Source organism: Protobothrops mucrosquamatus, unplaced genomic scaffold, assembly GCF_001527695.2.
Source record: "Protobothrops mucrosquamatus isolate PMUCROS unplaced genomic scaffold, P.Mucros_1.0 scaffold2833, whole genome shotgun sequence".
NCBI lineage: Eukaryota > Metazoa > Chordata > Lepidosauria > Squamata > Viperidae > Protobothrops > Protobothrops mucrosquamatus.
Window position 1 is genome coordinate 9,253 of NW_015388865.1, and position 13,555 is coordinate 22,807.

At 50.2% G+C, this 13,555-nt stretch overlaps 1 protein-coding gene across 1 annotated transcript; it reads right to left on the minus strand.

Annotated features, from left to right (window-relative positions):
* Positions 1–3,923: 3,923 nt before the first annotated feature.
* Positions 3,924–4,287, minus strand: LOC107296483 (filamin-C-like; the record flags this gene model as incomplete). The annotated part of the gene is made up of 1 exon (XM_015825836.1): positions 3,924–4,287. A coding segment is annotated over exon 1 (364 nt), but the record flags the coding sequence as incomplete, so codon positions are not given.
* Positions 4,288–13,555: the final 9,268 nt, after the last annotated feature.

Sequence of the window (13,555 nt, forward strand, 5' to 3'; positions counted from 1 at the left end):
CTCAAAGGGGTGGCCAGCTCTGAGCTGCATGTAATTTCAATTTTTGGTGCAATGCAAGGTCATCTGCCCCTGGAGAAAACAGGGTGGATGTCTTGGGGAACGTCTCTTTTTGCTACAGACCTACAGCTTGGAAAGGAAATGTTAATATTCCTGGTTTAAACCAGGGCTAAAAAACAGCTTTGCAGTGTAGAAAGCCCAAATCCAGGTTGTTCTCCCACCAAGCACCGCCACCGAAGCCTCATTCTCACAGCCTGCTTAACCTGTTGAATTCATCTAGGTTCTGAATGCAGCCAGCACTCTGAATCCCAAACTAACCAGCATCCGTTGTTGGCTAGTTTGGGATTCGTGGTGTTGGGTGCATTTAGAAGCTAGGTTAATTCAAGAGGTTAAGTAGGCTGTGAGAATGTGGCTTAGGGTGGCTCTGCTTAACCTGTTGAATTAATCTAGGTTCTGAATGCAGCCAGCACTCTGAATCCCAAACTAACCAGCGTCCGTTGTTCGCTAGTTTGGGATTCGTGGTGTTGGGTTCATTTAGAACCTAGGTTAATTCAACAGGAGGATAATAATAATAATAATAATAATAATAATAATAATAATAATAATAATAATAATAATAATAATAATAATAAGAAGAAGAAGAAGAAGAAGAAGAAGAAGAAGAAGAAGAAGAAAGAAGAAGAAGAAGAAGAAGAAGAAGAAAAAGAAGAAGAAGAAGAAGAAGGATGATGATGATAATAATAAGAATAAGAATAAGAATAATAAGAATAAGAATAATAAGAATAATAATAAAGTTGGAAGGGACCTTGGAGGTCCTCTAGTCCAACCCCTGCTTAGGCAGGAAACCCTATACCATTTCAGGCAAATGGCGGTCCAATTTCTGGCAAGGGGGTCCTGCATTCAGACTCTCCAAATTATTGGAGGTGATTTGCCCCTTCCTTGGGTGCCCCAACACTGGAAGTTTTTAAGAAGAGATCAGACAGAATGGTTTTAGGGTCTCCTGCCTGAGCAGGGGGCTGGACTAGATGACCTCCAAGGTCCCTTCCAGCTCTGTTCCGACTGAAACTCTGCATCCTCCAGAGAAGATGGCCAAACAGATGGACCATCTCGTGCAGAGTCTCCTAACTTCCTCTCATTCCCCCGCCCCTTGCAAAATAATTAGGAAACCACCACACTTTTCGGAATTAAGCACAACTTGGAGATACAAAAAAAAGGGGGGGGGAAAAGAAATACTCTTGTCTCTTTGCTTAAGATTGGACCCCAAATGGCCTTTATGCAGGGATGGGCAACTCTGGTGACTTGATGACCTGTGGACTTCCACTCCCAGAATTCCAGAGCCAGCATGGCTGGATGGCCCCTTTAGGGATGGCTCAGGCATTCTGGGAGTTGAAGTCCACAAGTCGCCATAGTTGCCCACCCCTGCCTTTAAGACAAATGGCAAGTTTGCTTACTATTGGGTTAATTTCCACTATGGCTAGGCCTCAACTTGCAGGCGTTCCAAACTATAACAGTGACTTACAACTGTTGCAGCATCCCTCCTCCTAGTAAGTCCCTTCCCTTCTCACACTGATGATGTTCCCTAGTTGGGTCATAAAAGGTCTGCAAGAAAACCATCCAGCTCAGAGAGCACCAAGGATGCTACAGTCTTTCTACAGTCCTCCTCCTCCTCCTCCTCCTCCTCCTCCTCCTCCCCTTCTAGCACTGATGATGTTCCCTAGTTGGGTCATGAAACGTCTGCAAGAAAAGCACCAAGCTTGGAGAGCAACAAGGATCCCACAGTCCTCCTCCTCCTCCTCCTCTACCTCCTCCTCCTTTCTAGCACTGATGATGTTCCCTAGTCAGGCCTTGCAACGTCTGCAAGAAAACCACCCAGCTCAGAGAGACCACCAAGCCCCCCCCCCATTTGTCGCTCCTCTATAGGGCAAACTCCGCAGCCGCTCTCTGGGTAACGCAGCCTGCTTGAGCCAAAGCCGGAGGGAGGGGTTTCCCACACACCTCCTTTCAAGCTGGCCCAAGAACCCCGGGATCTCCAGCTGCCAGCAGCCATCAAGGCCCCCAGTTGTCTCCAAAGAGGCTGCTGATTAACACATTTCAGCCATGACTAAGAAGCATTCGGTGTAACCTGGGAAGCTGGCACCCAGTCAGAGGTTGTCCGAGAACAGCTGCCAGAGAGACAGCTGGAACCCCGGAGAGAATCCCAGCATCTGATCTAGGGCTCTTTTGGCAAGGGGGGGCTCGGGGGGTGGTGGCAGGGGCTGATAGAGGCTGCCCGTAACAACTCACGCCCAGGGCTCGTTTGGGTTTTGCGCAGGCACCTTCTCTCCTTTGTGCTAAAGCAGGGGTCTTCAAACTTGGCCCTTTTAGGACTTGTGGACTTCAACTCCCAGAATTCCTCAGCCAGGCACGCGTGCCTGGCTGAGGAATTCTGGGAGTTGAAGTCCACAAGTCCTAAAAGGGCCAAGTTTGAAGACCCTTGGTGCTAAAGGCAGAGCTACGAGTAATCCCCGGCTGACGACCGCAACGTAAGACCAAAACGTCCCTTGCTAAGCCAGACAGTTGTTTGGCGGGTTTTTGCTCCATTTTGCAACCTTCTTTGTCACGGTTGTTAAACGAATCACCGCACTAGTTAAATTAGTAACAGGGTTGTTCGGCGAATCTGTCTTCCCCATGGACGTTGCTTGCCAGAAGTTTGCAAAAGGGATCACCTGAGCCCGGACACTGCGACCGTCATAAATGTGAGTCAGTCGCCCAGCGTCTGAATTTGGATCCCGTGATGATGGGCACGCTACCGCGGTTGTGTGAACGGTCGTAAGTCGCTTTTTCAATGCTGTTGTAACTTTGAGCGGTCACGAAAGGAACCGCCGTAAGTCGAGGATTGCCTGTCCAATCACACCACTGATCCTGCCAGAACTCCTCACCCACCCACCACCCCATCCCCGTGGCAGTCCTCCTTTCCGAGGACGCCTTCACACAACCAGTCTCACCTGGGTTTGCAGGAAACATAGATCCACTTCAAATCAGCCTGGGTGGGCAGTCCAGGTGGGCACCCCCAATGGCCACACAATCACATCCACACCTCCTGAGCTGGGCCCAGAGTGCCTCTTGCTGACCCTCACCACAAACCCAGCCAAGTGCTCCCCACCCACCCCCATTCCGGTGGTCGGCCCCCTTTCTGGGCAGGCCACCTTCACACAACCAGCTAAACCCGGGTTTACAGACAACATAGAACCGCTTCAAATCAGCAGGGGAGGAGCAATCCAGGTGGGCACCCACACAACTCCCCCCCTATCATATCAAAGCGTCCTGAGCCCCCCACCCAATCACATCCACACCTCCTGAGCCGGCACCAGACTGCCTTTCGCTGACCTGGGTGTACCCCCCCCCACACACACACACACCACCAACCCAGCTGAAGGTCCCCCTGGCTGACTCAGGAGGGTCTGTAGGACAACTGACTGACCTCACCCCGCCACCAGTTCACCTCCAGACCCCTCACTCTGACCGAATCCACCCCGGGACAACTCAGAGTTACCCCAGTATGGAAGAAACGGCGGAAGAAACGCATTCAAGATAAAGATGACCCAGGGATAGAAGGTGGGGGGACCACAAAAGTGAAAAGATGTTTTTCGATCACGAAATGGACTTGTGGAATTGCTCCGCGGTGGTAGTAAGTCGGCCGTGGCTCAACGGCCAGGGCGAGTAGGCAGGGGCCAGTTGGCCAGTCGGGACTCCGTGAACCCCCGTGTCTTGGCACAGCCTCCCAACAGACACACACTTATGCCCCCCTTCCTCTACTCTTCTCCTGTCTGGTTCCCCTTCTTGCCCACCCCAGCCGGAGGGGAGGGGAGGGGAGGGGGTCCACCCCGGCGGCGTTGCCCCCTCCTCAACCCCCCACCCCACCCCCCCGCCCTCGCGGGGGAACTCACCGATGGAGACCAGCTTGATGTGTTCGCGGTCCAGAAACTCCAGAGCCACGGAGACGTTCTCCAGCTTCATCTGCCTGAAGTTGGGGCGCGCGTGGTACTTGCGGTACATCTTCTTCTGGCTCAGCACCTCCAGGAGGCCGATCAGCTTCAGCCCGTCGCTCAGGTCCTTCTGCAGGTCGCCGATGCGCTTGTGCATGCACTTCAGGTGCTCGTTGCACCAGCGGGTGAAGGTGTTCTGCTGGATCTTCTTCCAGGGCGCATCTTCCGCCAGGTCTTTCTCCGTGGCCGGCATCTCCTCCGGCGCTTCCTCGCCCGGCTGGTAGTAGCCCTGCGGGGGCTGCTCGTAGTAGCTGTTGCTGTTCATGGCGGGGTTTCGGCAAGCCTCGGGGGGTGTGGGTGAGAGAGTTGCGCGCGATCCGAACTTGCGGTGGGTGGGGGGAGAAAAAAAACGAAGCCGAAGGGAAAAAGGCAAGTGGCTTTGGAGAGAGGGGAGCGAAGGTGCCCGGGCTTAAGAGGGAAAGTGGTCAAAAGCGAAAGCGGTCAGCCCCTGGGCCGGCCGGAGTGGGGGGGGGAGAGGGGGGGAGGGTTCCACTTTCCTGCTTCTCTGCCGGCTTCGCAAAAAAACAAACACCCCGCAGCAGCTTTTGCGCCCGCCAAGTCTCCAAAAAGGGCTGCCCCAAAAAGGCGCAAAGAACTTCACCAACTGGAGAGGACCGAGCCGAGCTGAGCCGAGCTGAGCCGGGCCGGGGCTGGGCTGCCGGCTGGGGGCTTCTTTGTCTGCGGGAGTCTTAAAAGAGGAGGGGGGCGGGCAATGGAGGGGGGGTCCCCTCTGGTCTCTCGGCTCGGCTTGGTTGCCTTTCGTCCCCGGGCCGAGGAAAAGCGCAGGCGAGGGCTCGGGAGGGTGTGTCCGGACTTCGCTCGGGTCATTCAAAAGTGGAAGGTCCTGGAGGAAGGAGGGGTTTTTTAAAAGGCTCCGCCGCCCCCCTCGGCCCCCACCCCACGCCCGCCCCCCCCCTCGGCCCACGTCAGGAGGAAGGACTGCGAGGAATGCCTGCGCGCCCCGGGACCCATCGACAAGTAAGGGATGGGGCGAAGTTGCTTTACAACGCGCCCCCCTCCCGGCCAGATAATCCCAGCGCTCCGGATTGGCCGCTATGGATAGCAAGCGGCGGGGATTGGCTCCACCCGAAGCAAATCCGCCCCCCCCTCCCGCACAAGCGGCCCCCCCCCTGGCTGCCCACCCGCCCCCTCCCCTTCCGCAGGCCGGAACGCCAGGGGTATCTCANAATTCCTTCGCCAGCATGGATCATATAAGGCAGGGGTCTTCAAACTTGGCCCTTTTATGACTTGTGGACTTCAACTCCCAGAATTCCTCAGCCAACATCCACAAATTCTGGGAGTTGAAGTCCACAAGTCATAAAAGGGCCAAGTTTGAAGACCCCTGGGATATACTATGCATAATTCTTGACTTATGACTACAAGTCACTTGTTAAAGTGAATTGTGCCTCCTTTTATGACTATTTGTGCCACAGCCGTTAAACAAATCGCGGCAGTCGTTCAGCGAATCGCGTGGCTGTTCAGCGAATCTGCCTTCGCCTCAATGACTTTGCTCGTTGGAAGCCGGCTGGAAAGCTTATAAATGGTGATCATGTGACCCTGGGACAGTGCAACCGGCACGAAGTACATGCCAGTTGCCAAGCAATCAAATTTTGATCACATGATCATGGGGATGCCGCAACGGTCGTAAGTGTGAACACCGGTCATAAATCACTTTTTTTCAGCCCTATCCTAACTTTGAACAGTCACCTGAATGAATGGCTGTAAGTTAAGGATGGCCTGTAGTGTGTAGTATAGCATAATAGACTATATACAATAATATAATATAATGCAATCATATTATATAATATATCTAGAACTAAGGAGAAACGTCCTGACAGTGAGAACGATTAACCAGTGGAACTCCTTGCCTCCAGAAGTTGTGGGTGCTCCAACACTGGAGGTTTTTAAAGAAGAGATTGACAGCCATTTATCTGAAAAGGTAGATAGCAGGGGTCCGCAAACGTGGCCACTTTCAGACTTGCGGACTTCAACTCCCAGAATTCCCCAGCCAGAGAGGGTCACGTTATTCACCAAAGCACCAGAGGGCAGGACGAGAAACAACGGTTGGAAACTGGTCATGGAGAGAAGCAACCTGGAATTTAAGGAGAAACTTCCTGACAGTGAGGACAATTAACCAGTGGAACAGCCTGCCACCAGAAATCGTGGGAGCTCCATCACTGGAGATTTTAAAGAAAAGGCTAGACAGTCACTTGTCTGAGATGGCACAGGTTCTCCTGCTTGAGTAGGGGGCTGGACTAGAAGACCTCCAAGGTCCCTTCCAACTCTCGTTATTCTGCATTCTTACTCATCCGGCATCTTGGCAGAGGGTCAAAAGCTTTACTAAAGCTAGAGAAATGGATGACTCAAAAGATGGGCCAATGCTGGTCAAGAGGTCATCGGAGTCTCTCTTGATCTTTCCTTCAGCCAGTTCTGGAAGGCCTGGCACGAGGCCCGGCCTGCGTCACCCCTGCAGAAATAGGTTCCTCCCGGCCCTCGTGGGAATGACAGCTCCTCCAGGAATAGTAGTCGCAGCAACTACAGGTACCAACCGAGGACGGAGTAAAGAGGGTGTGTGATTCAGCTCTCTCCAAAGGGCAACGTTACCGTTCGGTGTCTAATAGTAGTAGGACACCGCAAGCCGCAGCGATCTGCTGGCGAGCTCCGGAGCTCCTTTGCTCGTCTTACTCATGGCTGGGGGGGCACCCAACCACGCCAGCCCTCCTGTCCCTTTGCTGACCCCACCCGGCTCCCTCCAAAGACCCTCCTCTGTCAAGGACAGGCCTAGGAAACCGGCCCAGCAGGGGTTCATCTATGAGTCTTTTCCCAGGAATCTCCATGAGGGAATTGGCCATTTTGTCCGGAGCAGTTGCACCCCAGAGAGAGAGAGAGAGTCCTGTCCAGGGGGGCAGCAGGAACACACAGAGAGAGAGAAAGAGAGAGAGAAAGAGAGAGAGAGAGAGCGAAAGAGAGAGAGAGAAAGAGAAAGAGAGAGAGAGAAAGAGAGAGAGAGAGAGAGAAAGAGAGAGAGAGAGAGAGAGAGAAAGAGAGAGAGAGAAAGAGAGAGAGAGAAAGAGAAAGAGAGNTAATAATAATAATAATAATAATAATAATAATAATAATAATAATAATAATAATAATAATAATAATAAGAGTAAAGTTGGAAGGGACCTTGAAGGTCATCTAGTCCAACCCCCTGCTCAGGCAGGAAACCCTATACCATTTCGGACAAATGGCTGTCCAGTCTCTTCTTAAAAACTTCCAGTGTTGGAGCATTCACCACTTCTGGAGGCAGGTTGTTCCACTGGTTAAGTGTTCTCGCTGTCAGGAAGTTTCTCCTTAGTTCTAGGTTGCTTCTCTCCTTGGTTAGTTTCCACCCGTTGCTTCTTGTCCTGCCTTCAGGCGCTTTGGAGAATAGCTTGACTCCCTCTTCTTTGTGGCAGCCCCTGAGATACTGGAACGCTGCTATCATGTCCCCCCTCGTCCTTCTCTTCGTTAAACTAGACATACCCAATTCCAGCAACCTTTCCTTATATGCTTTAGCCTCCAGTCCCCTGATCATCTTTGTTGCTCTTCTCTGTACTCTTTCTAGAGTCTCAACATCTTTTTTACATCGTGGTGACCAAAACTGGATGCAGGATTCCAAGTGTGGCCTTACCAAGGCATTGTAAAGTGGTATTAACTCTTCACGTGATCTTGATTCTGTCCCTCTGTTAATGCAGCCCAGCACTGTGTTGGCCTTTTTGGCAGCTGCAGCACACGGCTGGCTCCTATTTAAGTGATTGTCCACTAGGGCTCCGAGGTCCCTCTCACAGTTACTACTATTGAGCAAGGTACCCCCTATACTATACCTGTGCATTTGGTTTTTCTTGCCTAACTGTAGAACCTGACTTTTATTGTAAGTCCTTCTATTGTAAGTTCGATATTTGAAGACTAACTTTGGAAAAGTGAGAAATCGAGATTGAATGTTGATACTCTAGCTGCAGCTCTTGCCATAAATTTCAATATGAAGGATATTTTCTTGTTCAGATATTTCCAATATATTGTTAGAAGATGATACAGTGACAAAAAAATATTCATTCAATGGAAAAGTACTCATTGAAATAATAATTAATAGGCAAGTAAGCCTAATTACAATATAAACTGTTATTGTTACCAATGTTTTTTGTTATGCATTTGTCATATTATAGTGAATTCTGTATTATTGTTGCAATGAATAAAATGGTTCTTTTATTTACGATATTTTTTTTCTTCAATTTATTTGTGCCCTCCTTCTCATTGTAAAAAAAGTTGGTCATCTTCACACACACACACACACACACACACACACACACACACACACGTGTGAGTCAGTCTCTGCCAGGGCAGACCTCTTGAGCTGGCAGATTGCTATTTCTGCCTCATTTATGAGCAAGACGGGCAGCTTCTCCATAGGACAAATAAATAAATAAATTCTATTTTTTGTTCCCCCATTCCTATTCTTTCCGTTTCTATTTATTTCTCTTGTCTCAATTCTTCCTATTATTTGCGCTTCTCTATTCTTCTTCCCGTTTCTGTCCTTCCTATTCTTTCTATTATCACTTTACGGAAGAGAAGAGAATAACAGAGTTGGAAGGGATCTCGGGAGGTCTTCTAGTCCAACCTCTCGTGCCCAGGCAGAAAACCCTATATACCGTTTCTCTTTTATTCTTTCTGTCATTTATTTTCCCATCCTTTCTGTTCTCTCTGTTCCTTCTGTTCTTTCTATTTCCCTCATTTCCATTCTCTCTATTCTTTCTAATATTTATTTTTTTCCTGTTTGCATTATTCCTATTGTTTCTCTTATTTATATTGCTATTATTTATTTCTCTATTAATGTATTCCTACGTTGTTGTTATTTCTACAGCCGGGTTTCATGCCTGAGGCGGGACTAGAACTCACCGTCTCCTGGTGATTGGTCCAAAGTCACCCAGCCGGCTTCCATACCTAAGGCAGGACTAGAACTCCCTGACACCTGGTGATTGGTCCAAAGTCACCCAGCTGGCTTTCATGCCCAAGGCGGGACTAGAACTCCCTGACACCCGGTGATTGGTCCAAAGTCACCCAAATTACTTTTGTGCCTAAGACGGGACTAGAACTCACCGTCTCCTGGTGATTGGTCCAAAGTCACCCAGCCGGCTTCCGTCCCTAAGGCGGGACTAGAACTCCCTGACACCCAATGATTGGTCCAAGTCACCCAGCCGGCTTCCATACCTAAGGTGGGACTAGAACTCCCTGTCTCCTGGTGATTGGCCCAAAGTCACCCAGCTGGCTTCCATACCTAAGGCGGGACTAGAACTCCCTGACATCCGGTGATTGGTCCAAAGTCACCCATCCGGCTTCCATACGTAAGGCGGGACTAGAACTCCCTGACACCCGGTGATTGGTCCAATGTCACCCAAATGACTTTCGCGCCTAAGACAGAACTAGAACTCCCCGTCTCCTGGTGATTGGCTCAAAGTCACCCAGCCAGCTTTCACACCTAAGTCGGGACTAGAACTCACCGCCTCCTGGCGTTTGGCCCAAAGACAGCCAGCCAACTTCCATGCCTAAGGCGGGACTAGAACTCACCGTCTCCCGCTTTCTAGATTAGTGCCTCAACCACTAGACCAATATGGCTCCCATTTTTAGCTTTTCCCTTGCGTGGGTTTTACGCCCGGTGGAAGTTTCTGCAGTCTTCCCTAAGAGCAGCCGGTGAGGGTGCCTGTCTGTACGCAACGGTGTGCGCATGCAGGGAATGTGTGTGTGGGTCACTCTGCATAGCCTCTCACTTTTGCTGGCAGGAGAAAGCTTCGGGCAGCTTCTAACGTTCAGCGGGCATCTGCCTCGATAGAAATAACCCTTCTCGTCAGACGCCCAGGCTGGACTGAGGCCAGGTGGAGTAAGGGGTCCCTTTCTGCAAAGAAGACCAAAACCATCTCTGCCTTCCCCATCTCGCCCCCCACCCCACAGTCAATCAATCAATCAATCAGTCTGGAGCTGGAAGGGGCCTCAGAGGTCTTCTAGTCCAACCCCCTGCTCAAGCAGAAGACCCTTCTACCATTTCAGACAAACGGCTGTCCGGTCTCTACTTGAAGCCTCCAGGGACGGAGCACCCACAACCAAATAGCAAAATAGCAGAGTTGGGAAGGGACCACGGAGGTCATCTAGTCCAACCCTCCTGGTTCAAAGTTACAGCAGCCCTGACAAAAGTTAATGGACCACCAGTCCTCGCCATGATGACCGTCGCAGTATCCAACACGGTCACATGATCAAACTTGGGGCACTTGGCAACCGGCCCCTGTCATGAGGACCGTCGCAGCATCCTGGAGTCACATGGCCCAATTGTGGGCGTAAGTCGAGGACTAATGGTACAGAAAGTGGGAGCCTCTGCTTGAGACCCCTTCCCAGCATCGTCCCTCCGCCCTCCTGCCTGGGATATCCTCTCTGGAAGACAAGGTGGGCAGAGAAGATCCACAAAGATGATCAGGGGACTGGAGGCTAAAACATACGAGGAACGGTTGCTGGAATTGCTGGTATGTCTAGTTTAATGAAGAGAAGGACAAGGGGGGACATGATAGCAGTGCTGCAATATTTGAGGGGCTGCCCCAAAGAAGAGGGAGTCAAGCTCTTCTCCAAAGCGCCTGCAGGCAGGACAAGAAGCAATGGATGGAAACTAATCAAGGAGAGAAGCAACCTGGAACCAAGGAGAAACTTCCTGACAGTGAGAACAATTAACCAGGGGAACAACCTGCCTCCAGAAGTTCCAACACTGGAAGTTTTTAAGAAGAGACTGGACAACCATTTGTCCAAAATGATATATGTTCTCCTGCTTGAGCAGGGGGCTGGACTAGAAGACCTCCAAGATCCCTTCCAGATTCTATTGTATTCTATTCTGTTCTGTTCTGTTCTGTTCTATTCTATTCTATTCTATTCCGTTCCCTATTTTCTATTCTATTCTGTTCTGTTCTGTTCTATTCTATTCTAGTCTAGTCTACTCTATGCTGTGCTACTCTACTCTATTCTATTCTTTATTATTCTATTTTATATTTTATTATTCTATTCTATTCTATTCTATTCTATTCTATTCTATATTTTATTATTCTATTCTATTCCGTTCCATTCCCTATTTTCTCTTCTCTTCTCTTCTCTTCTCTTCTCTTCTCTTCTCTTCTCTTCTACTCTGCTCTACTCTACTCTATTCTTTATTATTCTATTCTATATTTTATTATTCTATTCTATTCTATATTTTATTATTCTATTCTATTCTATATTTTATTATTCTATTCTATTCTATTCTATTCTATTCTATTCTATTCTATTCTTGACACAAAGCTGCCCATGCCCTTCCCAGACCAGACCGGGATCCGGGCTCAGGAGGTGCAGGGTCCGGCCTCTGCTGAGCTGCAGACCTGCCCACAGTCCTGTCAGGCTCCGAGGCCTAGATGGTTGGAGAGCAACGGGGGATGGGGGTCTCTATTAATAACCTGCCAAGTCAGAGGAGGCCTGGCAGGCAGCCATGCCCGCTCTTCCCAAGCGGTACCAGCTTGGCAGTCACCCTGTACTCAGATTCCAGCTGTGACTGCCCGTCTCTCAACCGGGACTCTGGCCATTGAAGAGTGTCTGCAGACTGGAGCGGTTGCAGGAATTGGGTATGTCTAGTTTAACGAAGAGAAGGACGAGGGGGGACATGATAGCAGTCTTCCAGTATCTCAGGCGCTGCCACAAAGAAGAGGGAGTCAAGCTATTTTCCAAGGCGCCTGAAGGCAGGACAAGAAACAACGGATGGAAACTCATCAAGGAGAGAAGCAACCTAGAACTAAGGAGAAACTTCCTGACATTGAGAACAATTAACCAGTGGAACAGCCTGCCTCCAGAAGCGGTGAATGCTCCAACACTGGAAGTTTTTAAGAAGAGACTGGACAGCCATTTGTCTGGAATGGTATAAAGCAGGGGGTTGGACTAGAAGACCTCCAAGGTCCCTTCTGACTCTGCTATTATTCTGCTATTCTGAGCAGAGGCGAGAATGGGGCACAGTTGACTTAACAACCATCTCGCTCACAAGAGAAATTTTGGGCTTTACTGCCGTCGTAAGTCGAGGACTACCTGTAGAACCTGACTTTTCTCTCCACTGAATTTCACTTTGTCGAGCGGGGCCCCGTGTTCGAGTCCTGCCGAGATCCTTCTGGATCTTGAGCTTGCCTTCCGGAGCGTGGGCTAGGGCCGATGCAGAGCAGAGACTGTCTTCCTACCCAGCCAGCCTCTCCCTGGAGAACAATAAAGCCAGGCCGTCTCCGGGCAGATGTTGGGGTCCCTTCCAGCTGTTCAAACACCAGCCAGGCATCCTGCTGCAGCCGGTCCAGGACCTCATAAAAACCGACTCCGGGCTGCAGAGGTCTTGTGAAGGGCACAATCACTTCACATATGCCGAATGAAGTTTGGCTGCCCCTCCAGCTGGCTTCGGAAAGGGATTTCGGAGGGAGGGGGGCACCGATTTGGCTTCCCTTGCAAACACATTGTTTCTGGGGGGGGGCTCCCACGCCAAAAATCCCACTACTTCCGTGCTTTTTCCAAACAGGCAGTGACAGATGCGAGCTGCGAGTATTGCATAAGAAAAAGACGGGAGTCCGATCGGAGAAGAGAGAAATTTAGTTTTAGACAGGCCTATTTTTAATCGGGAAATCGAGCAGGAAACGAGCGAGGAACGACCGCTTTTGCCTTACGATTAAGTCCTCGAATTATGACAAAAACAGAATAAGTCAGTTTAGCGAGGCGGGCCTGATTTTAGGACCTGTTTCGACCACAGGTCCTGAAGCAAATCCCTGCCGCTGTTAAATGAATCACGCGGGTCGTTAAACGAATCCGGCTTCCCCCACTGACTTTGCTCGTCAGAAGCTAGCTGGGAAGCTTGCAAATGGGGATCATGTGACCCCCCCCCAGGATGCTGCAACCGTCCTAAGTACATGCCAGTTGCCGAGCATCTGAAATTTGATCGCAGGACTATGGGGATGCTGCGATTGTCGTCTGTTTTCTAAGTCACTAAGTCACTGTTTTCACTGACATTGCAACTACAGTCGCTAGATGGGTGGTTGTAAGTTGAGGACTATCTGTATGCAATAAGGGCTAAATATAGGGAGTCCTCGATTTCTGGCCCCAAATTTCCGTTGCTAAGTGAAACATTGGTAAGTGAGTTTTTCCCCATTTTACAACCGTTCTCGCCACCCTTGCTTTAAGCGAATCGCCGCAGCTGTTAAATGAGTCCCACGGTTGATAAGTGAATCCTGCTTGCCCGTTGACTTGGTGGGTCAGAAAGTCGCAAAAGGGGAATCGTCGGATCCCGGGACACCGCAACCGTCCTAAGTACCTGCCAGTTGCCAAGGGTCTGAATTCGGATCCCCTTGAGTAACAAACACACAAAAGGAACCAAGAGGCAGTCAAGTTTCTGGAAGGAGCAAAGACTTTATGACAACGGTCCCCGAGTTTTCTGGCTTTGTGGACCAGCGATGGGGGGGAGGGGATAGTTCTGCGCGAGCGACAAG